The sequence below is a fragment of the Scyliorhinus canicula genome, chromosome 16, assembly GCF_902713615.1.
Source record: "Scyliorhinus canicula chromosome 16, sScyCan1.1, whole genome shotgun sequence".
In the NCBI taxonomy this organism is placed as follows: Eukaryota; Metazoa; Chordata; class Chondrichthyes; order Carcharhiniformes; family Scyliorhinidae; genus Scyliorhinus; species Scyliorhinus canicula.
The window spans coordinates 121446304-121463466 of NC_052161.1; the positions used below are offsets into that span (position 1 = coordinate 121446304).

Below are 17163 nucleotides of genomic sequence, written 5' to 3' on the forward strand. Positions count from 1 at the left end.
TTTTACAAACATCTTTGAAACTTAATCAGTGGTGCTTGTACCTTCCAGGTCCTCCGGCAGCCGAACAATTTTTTAAAATAAATTTAGAGTGCCTTTTTTCCAATTAAGGGGCAATTTAGTGTGGCCAATCCACCCATCCTGCACATCCTTTGGGACATTACCCACCCAACCCCTTATGTACATCCCTTAACCATATTGCACCCATCCGCCCCCCCCCCTTCAGACTGCTGCTTCTGCTGACATTTAAATTTTCCCCGAGAAAGTCGACGAACGGCTGCCACCTCCGAGAGAACCCCAGCAATGACCCCCCTCAAGGCAAACTTTATTTTCTCCAGCTTGAGAAACCCAGCCATGTCACTGACCCAAGTCTCCACACTCAGGGGTTTCGAGTCCCTCCACATTAACAGGATCCATCTCCGGGCTACCAGGGAGGCAAAGGCCAGAACGTCGGCCTCTTTCACTCCCTGAACTCCCGGGCCTTCTGACACTCTAAAGGTCGCCACCTCTGGACTCGGCACCACCTAGCACCTTGGACATTGCCTTGGCAAACCCCTGGCAGAATCCTCCAAGCTTCAGGCATGCCCAAAACATGTGGACATGGTTTGCTGGGCTTCCCGCACACCTCACACATCTGTCTTCTACCCCGAAAACTTGCTCATCCTCGCCGTCATCATGTGTGCCCGGTGTACCACTTTAAACTGGATTAGACTGAGCCTGGCACATGATGAGGAGGAATTAACCCTGCTTAGGGCGTCCGCCCACAGGCCCGCCTCTAACTCCCCACCTAACGCCTCCTCCTACTTACCCTTCAGTTCCTCCACCGGGGTTTCCTCTGCCTCCAACAACTCCTGATAGATATCTGACACCTTCCCCTCCTCCACCCAGGTACCAGAGACGACTCTGTCCTGTATCCCCCGTGGCGGCAAGAGTGGGAAAGCCAACCCCTGTTTCCTCAGAAAGTCCCACACTTGTAAATATCTGAAACCATTCCCTGGCGGCAGCTTGAACTTGTCCTCCAGCGCCTTCAGACTGGGAAAGCTCCCGTCTATGAATAGATCTCCCATCCGTCTAATTCCTGCTGACTACCCGGGACACACCTGTGGTTATTGCGAATCGGGGTCCAGACCGACGCACCCTCCACCTTCTTCTACCTTCTCCACTGCCCCCAGATCCTCAGTGCCGCCACCACCACCGGGCTAGCAGAGTAACGGGCCGGCGAGTACGGCAGAGGTGCCGTTACCAAGAACGGCAGAGGTGCCGTTACCAGTGTGCTAGCTAGATTGATAAACAACTGGCTTGGCCAAAGGAGACAGAGGGTAACTGTGGAAGGGAATTTTTCAAAATGAAGATCTGTAACTAGTGGTGTTCCACAGGAATCAGTGCTGGGACCATTGTTTGTAATATATATAAATTATCTGGAGGAAAATGTAAATGGTCTGATTTGCAAGTTTGCAGATGACACTAAGATAGGTGGAGTTGCAGATAGTGAAGGGGATGGTCAGAGAATACAGCAGAATTAGATTGGAGAGTTGGGTAGATAAATGGACAAATGCGAGTGATGCATTTTGGACGTTCAAATTCAGGTGTGAATTACACATTAAATAGCAGAACCCTTAGAAGCATTGACATACAGAGGGATCTGGGTGTTCAGGTCCATAGTTCCATGAAAGTGACAATGCAAGTGGATAAGGTGATCAAGAAGGCGTTCAGCATACTTGCTTTCATTGGCCGGGGCATTGAGTACAAAAGTTGGCAGGTCATGTTACAGTTGTATAAAACTTTAGTTAGGCCACATTTGGAATATTGAGTGTAGTTCTGGTTACCACACTACCAGAAGGAAGTGGATCCTTTGGAGAGAGTGGAAAGAAGGTTTATCATGGTGTTGCCTGGTCTGGAGGGTGTTAGCAAAGAGGAGAGATTGAATACACTAGGATTGTTTTCGTTGGAAAGACAGAGGCTGAGGGGAGATCAGATTGAGGTCTACAAAACTACGAGAGGTACAGACAGGGTGAATAATCAGAAGCTTTTTCCCAGGGTGGAAGACTCAGGTTCAAGGTGAGAGGGGGAAATTTAGGGGAGATGTGCAGGGAAAGTTTTTGATGCTGAAGGTGGTGGGTGCCTGGAATGCGTTGCCAGTCGAGGTTGTGGAGGCAGGCACAATAGCAACATTTAAGACGCATCTTGATAGACACATGAACTGGGAATGGAGGGATATAGATTGTTTGGGCAATAGGTAGTAGGCCTTAATAAGGGGCTGGATTCTCTATTCCTGAGACTAAGTGTTGATGCCGGTGCAGGGTCGTGGGGTTCCACGACAGCAAAACAGGCACCGCACCTGGACCAATCCCGCTGCTGGTAAGGGGCTAGCACCGGCGCCACGTGGGACATAATCGATTCCAATGAGAAACGCTGCCGGATTCGCCTTTTTTGCTATTGACACTCAGGAGGCTGACAAGCTGCAGCTGCATTTACACACTTCACTCCCCACACATACATAATCCCAGCTAACAAGATGGCAGCAAGACGGCACCACGTTTCACTGACGCAGAGCTGGAGACCTCCCTGGATGCAGTGGAGGAGAGGCGGTTGACCCTGTACCCAGGCTCGGGAGGAGGCTGTCAGCCATCGCCATTAATCGTGCCTGGGCGCAGATGGCAGAGGCGGTCAGCGCCACCAGCAACACTGTCCAGAGGGCCAGCAGTGCCGGACAAAACTGCACGATCCCCTCAGGGCGGCCAGGGTGAGTAGGCAACACTCGGAGGAACGGGAGGTTGTTGGGGTGGAGATCGGCCGCGGGTGAGGAAGTGCGACCCTGCTGAGTTGCAGTTCCCCGTGACATGTGTGTCATCCCCCGCCCCCCCTCCCAACACCACCCTCACCTTACACCTTGGTCTGAACAGAGTGTCAAGCTGAGACTTCAGCGAATGAGGGAGTTCCTTGAAGAGGGGAATTATGAATTAATTAAGAAAAATACATTTAAGTAGCACAATCAAGATGGTAAACCTAGATTGAGCATAGGTCTTCACTGTCAGTGTAAAGCATTGGGGTCCTCAGGTGCGAAATTCTCCCCTACCCGGCGGGGTGGGGGGTCCCGGCGTAGCGGAGTGGCGCCAACCACTCTGGCGTCAGGCCTCCCCAAAGGTGCGGAATTCTCCCCACCTTTAGGGGCTAGGCCCACGCCGGAGTGGCTCCCGCGCCGCCGACTGGCGCCAACGGCCTTTGGCGGTACGCCGGCCGGTGTCGGGGCTGGCCGAGAGGCCTTTGCCGGCGTGAGTCCGCGCATGCGCCGGAGTGTCAGTGGCCGCTGCCGTCACCACCGATGCGTGCGCGGTGGAGTGGGTCTCTTCTGCCTCCACCATGGTGGAGGCCGTGGCAGCGGCGGAAGAAAAAGAGTGCCCCCACGGCACAGGCCCGCCCAACCGATCGGTGGGCCCCGATCGCAGGCCAGGCCACCGTGGGGGCACCCCCTCGGGGTCCGATTGCCCCGCGCCCCCCCCCCCCCCCCCGGCAGGACCCCGGGGGCACGCTTGCGCCACCAATCCCGCCAGCACAGAGGTGGTTTAAACCACGTCGGCGGGTTTGGCCTGTCAGTGACGGGACTTCGGCCCATCGCGGGCCGGAGAATCGGCGCGGGGGGCACGCCGACCGGCGGGGCGTGATTCCCGCTCCCGCCGATACCCAGGTGGCGGAGAATTCCGGCCACGGCGGGGGCGGGATTTACGCCGGCCCCAGGCGATTCCCCGACCCTGCGGGTTTCGCCCCAGGTGTTTCTGTGTGACACAATCTTTAAGAAATGAAATGAAAATTGCTTATTGTCACAAGTAGGCTTCAATGAAGTTACTGTGAAAAGCCCCTCGTCGCCACATTCCGGCGCCTGTCCGGGGAGGCTGGTACGGGGAGACCAGATGACAAAGATTGAATGGTTCACAATGTATCTGCGATCCCTTGATCAGCAAGTCTGAATACTCTGTTGATTGTGACTTCTCACTACAATATGTTTTCAATAAATACTATGCGGCAAAACATTATCAGGATATTTCATTCCTCAAAAAGCTGGGAAAACACCATTGTAGAGTGGGATCTTCGATCAGTTGATGAAAGGATAAAATTGAAGTCAATGCAAAAGACTTTTGAGAATTATTTGCAGATTGTTATTTGGAGATTGATCTGACATTTTCAGAGAAGAATGATGTAAGATACATCGATTGAGTGCGACCTTAGTTCAAGAAATGCATTGTTTCCCTTTCCCTAGAAGCTGTCATACAAATTGTGTATAAACTGTGTACTTACAACCACAAAATGTCATTAATAAATAACAAACTCCAGAAGCAAAAAGGATGACCTGCACTGCACGACATCCCTATTGCCCCCATGGCAGCCTGTGCTGGTGGAGGGGCTGGGCTGAGGGGGGCTGGGCTGGTTTAGGGGCTGGGCTGAGGGGGTGCTGTGCTGGTGGAGGGGTTGGGCTGAGGGGGTGCTGTGCTGGTAGAGGGGCTGGGCTGAGGGGGACACTGTGCTGGTGGAGGGGCTGGGCTGAGGGGGTGCTGTGCTGGTGGAGGGGCTGGGCTGAGGGGGCACAGTGCGGTGGTGGGGCTGGGCTGAGGGGGGCACTGTGCTGGTTTAGGGGCTGGGCTGAGGGGGGCTGTGCTGGTGGAGGGGCTGGGCTGAGGGGGGCACTGTGCTGGTTTAGGGGCTGGGCTGAGGGGGGTGTTGTGCTGGTGGAGGGGCTGGGCTGAGGGGGGCTGGGCTGGTTTAGGGGCTGGGCTGAGGGGGGCACTGTGTGGTGGAGGGGCTGGGCTGAGGGGGTGCTGTAGGGGCTGGGCTGAGGGGGGCACTGTGCGGTGGAGGGGCTGGGCTGAGGGGGGCTGAGGGGTTGCTGTGCTGGTGGAGGGGCTGGGCTGAGGGGGGCTGGGCTGGTTTAGGGGCTGGGCTGAGGGGGTGCTGTGCGGTGGAGGGGCTGGGCTGAGGGGGTGCTGTAGGGGCTGGGCTGAGGGGGGCACTGTGCTGGTGGAAGGGCTGGGCTGAGGAGGGCTGGGCTGGTTTAGGGGCTGGGCTGAGGGGGTGCTGTGTTGGTGGAGGGGCTGGGCTGAGGGGGTGCTGTAGGGGCTGGGCTGAGGGGGTGCTGTGCTGCTATAGGGGCTAGGCTGAGGGGGGGCACTGTGCGGTGGAGGGGCTGGGCTGAGGGGGTGCTGTGCTGGTTTAGGGGCTGGGCTGAGGGGGTGCTGTGCTGGTGGAGGGGCTGGGCTGAGGGGGGGCACTGTGCGGTGGAGGGGCTGGGCTGAGGGGGTGCTGTGCTGGTTTAGGGGCTGGGCTGAGGGGGTGCTGTAGGGGCTGGGCTGAGGGGGGCACTGTGCTGGTGGAGGGGCTGGGCTGAGGGGGTGCTGTGCGGTGGAGGGGCTGGGCTGAGGGGGTGTTGTGCTGGTGGAGGGGCTGGGCTGGGGGGGCACTGTGCGGTGGAGGGGCTGGGCTGAGGGGGTGTTGTGCTGGTGGAGGGGCTGGGCTGAGGGGGTGCTGTGCTGGTGGAGGGGCTGGGCTGAGGGGGTGCTGTGCTGGTGGAGGGGCTGGGCTGAGGGGGTGCTGTGCGGTGGAGGGGCTGGGCTGAGGGGGTGTTGTGCTGGTGGAGGGGCTGGGCTGGGGTGGCACTGTGCGGTGGAGGGGCTGGGCTGAGGGGGTGTTGTGCTGGTGGAGGGGCTGGGCTGAGGGGGTGCTGTGCTGGTGGAGGGGCTGGGCTGAGGGGGTGCTGTGCTGGTTTAGGGGCTGGGCTGAGGGGGGCACTGTGCGGTGGAGGGGCTGGGCTGAGGGGGTGCTGTGCTGGTGGAGAGGCTGGGCTGAGGGGGGCACTGTGCTGCTATTGGGGCTGGGCTGAGGGGGGCACTGTGCGGTGGAGGGGCTGGGCTGAGGGGGTGCTGTGCGGTGGAGGGGCTGGGCTGAGGGGGTGCTGTGCTGGTTTAGGGGGGGGCTGGGCTGAGGGGGTGCTGTGCTGGTGGAGGGGCTGGGCTGAGGGGGTGCTGTGCTGGTGGAGAGGCTGGGCTGAGGGGGTGCTGTGCTGGTTTAGGGGCTGGGCTGAGGGGGGCACTGTGCTGGTGGAGGGGCTGGGCTGAGGGGGGCTGGGCTGAGGGGGTGTTGGGTTAGGGTTAGGGGCTGGGCTGAAGGGGGCACCACACCATTGGATGTGATGTTAAACTGATGCCCTGTCTGCCTTTTTAGTTGAGGATAAAAGATCCAGAATCACTAATTCTCGGAAGAGCAGGGGAGTTCTCCTTGGTTTCCTGTCTAATATTTACTGCTGGACGAATATCTAAAACAAATGATCTATTGATTATCGTTTGCTGTTTGTGGGATCTTTCTGTGCACATATTGGCTGGTACGTTTCCTACATTACAACCGTTACTAACAAGATACTTCATTGGCTGTAAAATGCCCATCCTGAGGTTGTGAAAGGCAAGTTTGAAGTTTTCTCATGATGTGGAGATGCCGGCGTTGGACTGGGGTGAGCACAGTAAGAAGTCTTACAACACCAGGTTAAAGTCCAACAGGTTTGTTTCAAACACTAGCTTTCGGAGCACTGCTCCTTCCCTGGATTCACCTGAGCAAGGAGCAGTGCTCCGAAAGCTAGTGTTTGAAACAAACATGTTGGACTTTAACCTGGTGTTGTAAGAGTTCTTACAAAGTTTTCTCAGTAACACTCTCGTTGTATTGATCAGCTGTGCAATTTGCTGTCATGACGATAAACATGTTTATTAACACAGATTTCTACACAATAATACAAACACGCTGTACATAGAACAGTATAGAAAAATCCTTTACTTCCTCGTCCCCTCCCCCACCCCGTCACCCGCCCAACACCCAGTTCCCCTCCCCTAATAAACTCCGTCTTCAAGGGTAAGGTTGAAAAGCAGAACAAATGTTGGTATATATGGGTCTCCAAAACTGACCTGTCCCCTAACTCATCGGGAGCAGCCCCCAATACTGTTCACTCCTTAAAGTGAGGGGGATTGTTCAGAAAGGCTTCTCCTCTGGATTATCCTGTCTATCAAACAAGCTGATAAAGAGAGAGGCGATTGTCCCTTTAGTCCAGTACCTCCGCACCTCAGGGGCCCAGGAATGGAGACCCTGTACTGCCACACGATGATGCGAGTGAAGTGTTGAGGCCTTGCCCCTGTATTTAGGCCTCTCTGAGGGGCTCCAGGCAGTGAGACAAACCTAGGAACTGGCAATGATGGGAATCGTCTCTGTTCAAGGCAGGGAATTTGCCACCACAAGCCCTACTGTCTGGAGTTGTGACGGCATGTTGTTTTAATGTAGTGAGTTAGCATTGTTGAGCAGTTTTATTTGAAGTTCCTCCACTATTCCTGATAGATTCATGGTCTCTAAGGCCTGGTACACGGACTCCATTGAGGCTGTACATTGCTGGCTCCACTGTCGCAGCATTTCATACTGTTGGTCCCGTGACTGGGCAACATCCATCTCGATCCTCTCGATATCACAGTCCCTTAGCTCCAGCACACGCATCAACTCTTTCCATCTCCGCACTGGCACCAAATTGATGATCTCATACAAAATCTTTCCCTCTAGGGACGTGGCTGCCAAACAAGAAAGATCCAATCAAAGGCCACCCTTCTCATACCGCACATTGCCAGCTTCTGACCACACACTGCCCTCCTCTGGCCAGATACATCAAACCTCTGCCCACAACCCCCCAGGGTAAAGCTCCCTCTACATTGTTCCCATCAAACACTCCCAGGGCAGGTACAGCACAAGGTTAGATACAGAACAAAGCTCCTTCTACACTGTCCCCATCAAACACTTCCAGGGCAAATAACTTGGAGTTTGATCCACACGGTAGGACAGTGGTTAGCACTGTTGCTTCACAGTGCCAGGGAACCGGGTTCGATTCCTGGCTTGGGTCACTGTCTGTGCAGAGTCTGCACGTTCTCCCTGTGTCTGCGTGGGTTTCCTCCAGGTGCTCTGGTTTCTTCCCACAAGTCCTGAAAGACGTGTCTGTTAGGTGAATTGGACATTCTGAATTCTCCCTCTGTGTACTCAAACAGGCGCCGGAGTGTGGCGACTAGGGGATTTTCACAGTAACTTCATTGCAGTGTTAATGTAAGCCTACCTGTGACACTAATACAGATTATTATTATTAGTGAAGCTCCCTCGACACTGTCCCCATCAAACACTCCCAGGGCAGGTACAACATGGGGTTAGATTCAGAGGAAAGCTCCGTCTACATTGTCCCCAGCGAAAAGTTCCAGGACAGCTACAGCACGTCAAATAAAATCCCTCACCTTGCGTCTCGTGTTGGAGTAGAGTCGTCTGGGGACTGGTCCCATAAATGTTGCTGTTTGCCAGTGGCTGGGTCAGGGCCTCAACAATGACGTCTGATTTCCCATCCAGAGCTGGAGTCTCAAACGGCTTCAGCAAAAAGAAATGAGTGAAGTTAGGACCAGGCCTGTAAGTACAGTAACATCCACAAGAATTGGAATAGATTTCTGCTCCTTCCGTGACAGGGTGGAGCGTGATGGAGCTCCAATGGTGGAGTCCTTTGAAGGGTATTATGGAGGCTATTAATAAAATGGACACAAGGAACCGATTTGTACAGTGGCTGGGATGGGGGTGGGGTGTTGTGGCGGGGGGAAAACACAAAGTGAAATTATTTTGCTGGTCTTTCTCCATATGAGCCTCACACGCACTCCTCCTCCCTGTAAGTGAATTTCACATTGAATTCACTGTGCTGTTGCCAACAGCTGCAGATTGTGATGGTGGGAGTCTGTGGGTGATATAACTTCAAGGTGAAGGGCGAGAGGGAGAGTGCAGAGCTCTACACCTCATCAATACCAGTGTATGACCAACCTGATCTTACTCACCAAGGTCTTGTCTTCATTTTTTATCTTTTTGTCTTCTTCAGGAGCTGAAACACAAACACCACGAGTGAAAATCCCTGACGAGTGGCTCCATTTTCTCCTTTCCCACTCATACACCAGCTACCTCTAATCCACTGTCTGTTACCCGTTAACTATAACCCATTGTCCACTGCCTGCTACACCCTACACCACGTTTTTGTAAGCAAGTGACCACAGATTTTCAGGCAATTTAACAAAATTCTAAAGCTTGGGATGAAATAGCACGGCAGCACAAGTGGCTAGCACTGTGGCTGCACAGTGCCAGGGTCCCAGGTTCGATTCCCCGCTGGGTCACTGTTTGTGCGGGGTCTGCTCGTTCTCCCCGTGTCTGCGTGGGTTTCCTCCGGCTGCTCCGGTTTCCTCCCACAGTCCAAAGACGTGCAGGTTAGGTGGATTGGCCATGATAAATTGCCCTTAGTGTCCAAAAAGGTGAGGAGGGGTTATTGGGTTACGGGGATAGGGTGGAAGTGAGGGCTTAAGTGGTTCGGTGCAGACTCGATGGTCCAAATGGCCTCCTTCTGCACTGTATGTTCTATGTTCTAATGTTCTAAGAGGCAGAGGCATTAGCTCGGAGCAGTTGGTAACACTCTTGCCTGGAAGTTACAAGGTTCCAGGTTCAAGGCCCACAACAGGACTTGAGCATAAAAATCAAGGCTGGCATCCCAGTGTGGTACTGAGGGAGTGCTGCACTGTCAGAGGTTCTGTCTGCCCAATGAATCATTAAACTGAGGCTCAATCTGCCTGCTCAGATGGATGTAGTTGCACTGTGCATCACTTTGCTGCATTGATCCAGTGACTTGGATTCAATCGTGCCATAGGTCATCAGAGATCAGGAACTAAGTACTTCCTAGTTTGTAACTGAGCAAAATCTGTAATTAACATACAGGAGAATCTATAATTCCACATAAAACTTCAGTTAACTTGGCGATTACTACTCTGCAGGCAAATGTGGCAGGCATTTTACACACTGCAGGACCCCACAATGAAACAAACGATTAGCTACTCCTTGAGTGATGCTGGATGAGGGGTGAATGTTGGCTCAGAACACCAGGGAGAATCCCCTGTTCTTCTATTTGCGCCCTGGCATCATTAACATCCAGCTCAGCACAGATAATGGACCTCATTTCAGAGTCTGATCTGAAAGATGGCACCTCTGAGAAAGAATCAGGCTGGAGTTTATGCTCAGTCCTGGGCTGCATTTGAACCCATGACTTTGTGACTCAGGACAACATTTGAAACCACACCACTCTTCTCATCTTGGACTGATATGTTACCATTATTGGGCGGCTCATATACTTCTCGGGTCAGAATACTAAAGGACATGCTCACATTTGTAGAATATTTTGCCAAAGTCTTTCAATTTTACACTGGACACTGCTTCAAAGTTTTACATCTCCTCCCTCAAATGTTTTCTTTATGTTGGAAGGCACATTTGTGTCAGACAACGAGAGAGATAGGGGAAAGAATTTTGCGATCCCCTCCAAGGCAGGTTCTGAGGTGGCGAAGGGAGTGTAAAATTGAATGGACGGGATTCCCCACTTTCCCGTTTTGGTGGGCAGTGCCTCGGGTGAGAAAATCACCCATTTACCTACCCCTTAAGGGCCTTACCCCACCCAGCCTCAGTGTATAGGCTGTTAGGAGCGTGTGCGGGTAGACTGGGAAAGTGACATTTGCAATTCTCCCCATCTCGGGCAGGAACGGGGGTAGGGTGGAGCGGCATCTCACTCTGTAGGCCCCTCACAATTGGGGCACCATCTCCCCTGGGCGCTGGAGTTCCAGGAGCCCCCCCCCCCCGGGCCTTCCCCCCGAAAAAAACCCAATTGACCTCCCCAGGTGACCCCTACCCTCCTCCCTGGGACTTATCTTTTTAATGGCCCTGGGACGTAGTACCGAGCAGTGCTGCAGTCCCACTTCTGACCACTGCAGCATTGTGCCCAGTCAAGTTGAAGGGCTGTTGGCCAAACTGATTGGCTGGCAGCTCTCACGGATGGGTCTTCCTGCCAAGGGCTGACTATGTCCTGCCCACTGCCAATCAGCACTCAAGTGAACGTTCAATGACAGTGGGAGGCTGAGAGTCGGTGGCTGCACGCTAGACACCGACTTTCCGCTCACCGCCCTGAAAATTCAACCCATGATTTGCGATGGCTAAACATGCATCTTTACTTCATACAATCAGTCAGGTTAATCTGAAAGTTGAAATAAGCAGGTCCTGAACTCCCAGGCTTTAAGCAATGGATGTAAGCTCCCATTCCTTCAGTTAGGGAGGGCTGAATGTTCATCTTGTGGGAGGAATCCTGGCGATGGGCTACAAAACGGGAGATGATCCCACCTCAGCTGTTTGTGGGGCCTGCGGCTGCATTTTAAAGGGTGTCAGGCAATTAATTAGGTGCTGTCAAGGCTGTCACCCAGTCCACCTTGAGGAGTTCTTAGCCAATCAGAAGACTGTGAGCTCAGCAGTGGTGGCCACTGCTGGTATGCCATCTGGAAAAAGGCGTTATCATGGAAGCACATGCCCTCCCATTCTGGTCTGTGGGTGTCCAGGTCAGCCAAGCAAGCCCCAACTTTGGTTGGCGAGCAGGTGGTGCCATTGCTGGGACGGGGCGGGGGGGAGGGGGGGGACAACAAACATTGCTGGTAGGCAGGCCAGCCTGTGTGCCAGGTGATGCCAAATAGGAGGGCATCCCTCCCGCGAGCCCACAGGGAAGTCACCAGGGTTCACCTGGACGTCTCTCCATGAGGTGAAATCATGGAAACACGCCAATAGTGATGGGAACAGGTCCTTAATTGCCCACTTTAAGTACCTCATTTTGGCTCTGGGTGGGAGGACAATCCTCCATATTCTCCTTCGTTGACTAAATGATAGGGCAACAGGAAGGCAACAGACACTTCTTCCTCCGCCCTTCATCATCACTGTATCAGCTCCTCCCCACCTCCCAGTCCATCCCCACGGGGTGTAAAATCCATCCGGAATGTCTTTCTGAGTGTGTGGGGATTTCAACACCAACCAGTGAAAGGGATGGAATAGCCATGGACCTTTATCTTCACAGTGTGGGAGTTAGGGGACAATCCTTCCTTAGGTAATGTCATGACCAGGTGAGGTAGGGTGAACTGGCCCTCCTCTCTTCGGCCTCCTTGTTGGTCACAGCGGTTTAAATTTCTTTTTCATGAGGATACACCTTTTCTGAACCCAAATGTATTTAACTATTTAAGCAGTGAACAATAAGGAGCCAATTAAACAAGGTTTTAATGAGTTAAAATAAGACAACATATTAACCACAAAGCCCTGCGTAAGTACGGGCGGGATCGAACTGCCCCGTTCAGCCGCTAAATCTCACGAGAGGGCCAAAACAGTATCTGTGTCGGTGAGATCTCGGTGTGAGATGTCGGTGTGAGATGTCGGTGTGAGATCTCAGTGCGAGATCTCGGTGTGAGATTTCAGTGTGAGATTTTGGTGTGAGATTTCGGTGTGAGATTTCGGAGTGAGATCTCGCAGAGATTTTGGTGTGAGATTTCGGAGAGAGATCTCGGTGCGAGATCTTGGTAAGATTTCAGTGTGAGGTTTTGGTGCGAGATTTCGGTGTGAGATGTCGGTGTGAGATTTCGGTGTGAGATCTCGGTGCGAGATCTCGGTGGGAAATCTCGTGTGAGATTTTGGTGTGAGATCTCGGTGTGAGATCTTGTGTGAGATTTTGGTGTGAGATTTTGGTGTGAGATCTCAGTGCGAGATCTCGGTGAGATTTCAGTGTGAGATTTCGGTGTGAGATGTCGGTGTGAAATTTCGGTGTGAGATTTTGGTGTGAGATCTCGTGTGAGATTTTGGTGTGAGATTTCGGTGTGAGATTTCGGTGTGAGATCTCGGTGCAAGATCTCGGTGAGATTTCAGTGTGAGATTTCAGTGTGAAATTTTGGTGCGAGATCTCGGTGAGATTTCAGTGTGAGATTTTGGTGCGAGATCTCAGTGCAAAATCTCGGTGTGAGATCTCGGTGTGAGACCACGGTGTGAGATTTTGGTGTGAGATCTCGGTGAGATTTCGGTGCGAGATCTCGGTGCGAGATCTTCCCCTTTCCGCCGGTGACGTCATCAGGTTCACGCCCAGAATGGACGTGAATCTGATTTCCATTCATTTGAATACATTTAAATGTAGTTAAACAGCTTTACATCACAGCAACCTCTCACCATTTCCCCCTCCCCCCACCGGTGGCGTGACATCACACTGACGTAAATTACTACTGGTTTTCAAAAGCAAAAACCAGTCGCGATGACCATACTGGGGATGCCGACGTGCCCTGGGATTGAGGGCCAACAGGGCGTTGCCCCCAGAAGTGCCGGGGCGGTGCCAAGTAGGCACTGCCAGGGGGTAACCCTCCTCCACTGTGCAGGTGGTTTCCCTATATGAGTGGTGGGGGGAGAGGAGGGGAGAGCCCCGATGGCAGTATTGGGGGGACAGGGACGAAGAGTGTCTTCCGATACATCCATGGTGAGGAGGAAGGCAGGGAGGAGAGTGTATCCCGATATTTCTGTGGTGGGGGGGGGGGGGGGGAAGAGTGTCCCCAGATACTTCTGTGGTGAGGGGAGAGAGTGCACCCAATATTTCCATGGTGGGGGAAGTGTGCCCCCTATATTTCTGTGGTGGGGAGGTGTGCCCCCAATATTTTTGTGGTGGGGAAGTGTGCCCCCAATATTTCTGTGGTGGGTGACAGTGCTCCCAATACCTCTGTGGGGTGAGGGGGCAAAGGTGTGGGGGGGGGGAGTGCCCCAATACTCCTGTTATGGGGGGGGGGGAGTGCCGCCTGATACTTCCATGATGGTGAGGGGGGGTGCCTTCTGATACTTCTGTGGTGGTGGTGGGGGGGGGGGGGGGGGCATCCTGAAGGGGATCGTCCTCTGTGTCCGTAGGGGTGGGGGAAGTTGGAGGAAGTTAAATATGGCGCCCTGATGCCTGTGGAATGGGCCTTGCTGGCTCTACCAGGCTCTGCCACGCCACAGTGATGGCGCAAACCACGGCCAGACAAATGAAAACTCAGCTGTGTTTCTGGAGAGAAACACGTTGGTCTTCAGTCAGAGCTGACACTCTGACAAATGTTGGGAAAATTCCGCCTTATATCCTTCCTAGCCCTCTCTCTTCCTGTATCCCATTAAAATTGTACAATTGAATAATTGTCTCTCCTCCTTCTTGCAATCAAAACACACAATCTCATATTCTTCGCCATGAATTTAATCTGACCGTGTCTTTACTACTTCAAGAGCCTCAGACTTTTTGGAGTCTATTCCCATCTTCCGCTCTATTTACTCCGCTCCCAAGTGCTAATTGCAAATTTTGATATGTGCCCTGTATTGCCACGTCGAAGTCATTGATGATCAGCAAGAACAGTGACGATCCTAGTCCTGAACCTTAGGGAACCTCTCTCTATATACTTCCCTCCAATCTGACCAAAGCCTCCCACCACAATCCCTATTCTCAATCCCTTAGCCAACTTTGTTTCTCATGCCACTGTCTCCCCCTTTCTCCCTAAGGCTTCAATTTACTAATAAGCTTATTATATATTGTTTTATCAAATACCTTTTAAAAATCCATGTACACACCAAACTTAGATAGAGTGGACGTTCAGAAACTATTTCCTCGGGTGGACGTGGCTGTTACAAGGGGGCATAACTATAAGATTCAGGGTGGGAGATATAGGAGGGATGTCCGAGGTAAGTTCTTTACTCAGAGAGTGGTTAGGGTGTGGAATGGACTGCCTGCTGTGATAGTGGATGATGGAACCATCAATTCAGCGAACACGTGTAGTTGGATCTGAACAGAGGCTTTAATACACTTACAACAGAGCCAGCCTATTCGTCGTTGAACTCCTGATGACTGCAGGCTGGCTCTAAGGCACTGATCTTTATACATCGGTCCCAGGGGGAGGAGTCCTGGGCGAAGCCAAGGGAGGAGCCCAGTACAAACTCTCGCGTACTCCCAGAGCGACTCCCCCTGGTGGTCGGATAGTGCAACTGCACTTACAATGGTGGATAGTGAACATATATACACGGAGTTATATTGGCAACTATATACAGCATTGATCTTACAACGGGTAGATAACGAACATATATACATGGAGTGATATTGGCAACTATATATAGTGTGAATCACATTCACCACAGCGGAGTCGGACACTTTAGGAACTTTTAAGCGGTTATTGGATAGGCACATGGAGCACACCAGAATGACAGGCAGTGGGATAGCTTGATCTTGGTTTCGGACAATGCTCGGCACAACATCGAGGGCTGAAGGGCCTGTTCTGTGCTGTACTGTTCTATGTTTCATGTTCAAACTGCACTGCCCTGTCCCACCCTCACTCTAACTTCATCAAAAATACAATCAAGTTATTCAAACACCATTTGCTCTTCGCAAATTCCTGCTGCTCCTCCTTTATTGATACTGGCCTGTCTCAGTCACTGCTGATTTTTTCCCCTGATCATTGATTCTACCACCGATGTTAAACTGAGTGGCCTGTGGTTAGCAGGTTTGTTCACCTCCTGTTTTTGGAATATTCGCTATTCTCCTGTCCTCGAGCACTAACCCTTTGAAGAGCATTGGACGATTATGGGCAGCACTATCTCATATTCTACCCGTACTTCCCTCAGCCACCGAACGTGCTTTCCAGCCACTCCAGGTGACATACCCACTTTAAGAACTACTACTGTTCCATGCACCTCTCTTATTTTGATCTATTTGTATCTCATCCAGCACCCTGGCAATTTCATTGTTTACTGTGACTCGGGAAAAGTCATCTTGATGTTTACATTCCACACTTTCATCCAATGGAGTGCAGAACCTGGTGCGAAGGCTGACAGCAGGCAGCGAGAGTTTGGGTCCGTCCTCTGTTATCTGCTTGGGGTGGGGTGGCCGGTTGTGCAGTGCAAGCCAACGACAGCCCTTGGGTGGAGGGTGGCGGGGAGGGGTTGGGGAGGGGGTAGCAAATGGTGGTGGGGGGGGGGGGGCTGAGGCAAGGCAGCTGTTGGATTGGAGAAACCCTGGGGAGGTGGGGGAGAGGGCGATGCAATCCTGGGGCAGTTTATTACTCTTATGCCTGAGGTAACGTGGAATGATGAGATTACCTGTGACAGTGGTGGCTTCCAGCTTTTCTGGAACTCTCACACGTCGGAATTTCTGCCGCAGAAACTGAAGCAATACAAGCAGGATGAAGATAGATCCCACAATAGCCAGAATCAGAATGGGCCTCAACCCTGGAGAAAACAAAACAGCCAATTAGTAACAACCACTCTCGGGAATACAGGAATTACAGTCAGTAACAAACCCACGTGTCAACACAGGTTCTACAGGCAATAACAATCACCTAGTTTTATATAGCACTACAATCAATAACAATTGCCCTCGCTAACACAGGGCTACAGTCATTATCAGTTGTCCTCAGAAACACAGGGCTACAGTCAGTAACAATTGCCCTCGCTAACACAGGGCTACAGTCAGTAACAATTGCCCTCGCTAACACAGGGCTACAGTCATTAACAGTTGCCCTCAGAAACACAGGGCTACAGTCAGTAACAATTGCCCTCGCTAACACAGGGCTACAGTCAGTAACAATTGCCCTCGCTAACACAGAGCTACAGTCAGTAACAATTGCCCTCGCTAACACAGGGCTACAGTCAGTAACAATTGCCCTCGCTAACACAGGGCTACAGTCAGTAACAATTGCCCTCGCTAACACAGGGCTACAGTCAGTAACAATTGCCCTCGCTAACACAGGGCTACAGTCAGTAACAATTGCCCTCGCTAACACAGGGCTACAGTCAGTAACAATTGCCCTCGCTAACACAGGGCTACAGTCAGTAACAATTGCCCTCGCTAACACAGGGCTACAGTCAGTAACAATTGCCCTCGCTAACACAGGGCTACAGTCAGTAACAATTGCCCTCGCTAACACAGGGCTACAGTCAGTAACAATTGCCCTCGCTAACACAGGGCTACAGTCAGTAACAATTGCCCTCGCTAACACAGGGCTACAGTCAGTAACAATTGCCCTCGCTAACACAGGGCTACAGTCAGTAACAATTGCCCTCGCTAACACAGGGCTACAGTCAGTAACAATTGCCCTCGCTAACACAGGGCTACAGTCAGTAACAATTGCCCTCGCTAACACAGGGCTACAGTCAGTAACAATTGCCCTCGCTAACACAGCGCCACAGTCAGTAACAATTGCCCTCGCTAACACAGGGCTACAGTCAGTAACAATTGCCCTCGCTAACACAGGGCTA

General features: G+C 52.4%; 1 protein-coding gene across 2 annotated transcripts in view; it reads right to left on the reverse strand.

Annotated features, from left to right (window-relative positions):
* Positions 1–6840: 6840 nt before the first annotated feature.
* The window catches only part of LOC119979373 (tumor necrosis factor receptor superfamily member 1A-like), a 51331-nt gene continuing 41008 nt past the window's right edge, over positions 6841–17163 (reverse strand). For both annotated transcript variants that reach the window (XM_038821503.1, XM_038821504.1), the window contains 4 exons: positions 16006–16134; positions 8868–8911; positions 8289–8415; positions 6841–7583 (listed from right to left, as the gene is read on the reverse strand). In XM_038821503.1, the coding sequence (XP_038677431.1) occupies positions 7297–7583; positions 8289–8415; positions 8868–8911; positions 16006–16134 (587 nt within the window). In that variant the 3' untranslated portion in view covers positions 6841–7296. The remainder of the gene's footprint in view (positions 7584–8288; positions 8416–8867; positions 8912–16005; positions 16135–17163) is intronic.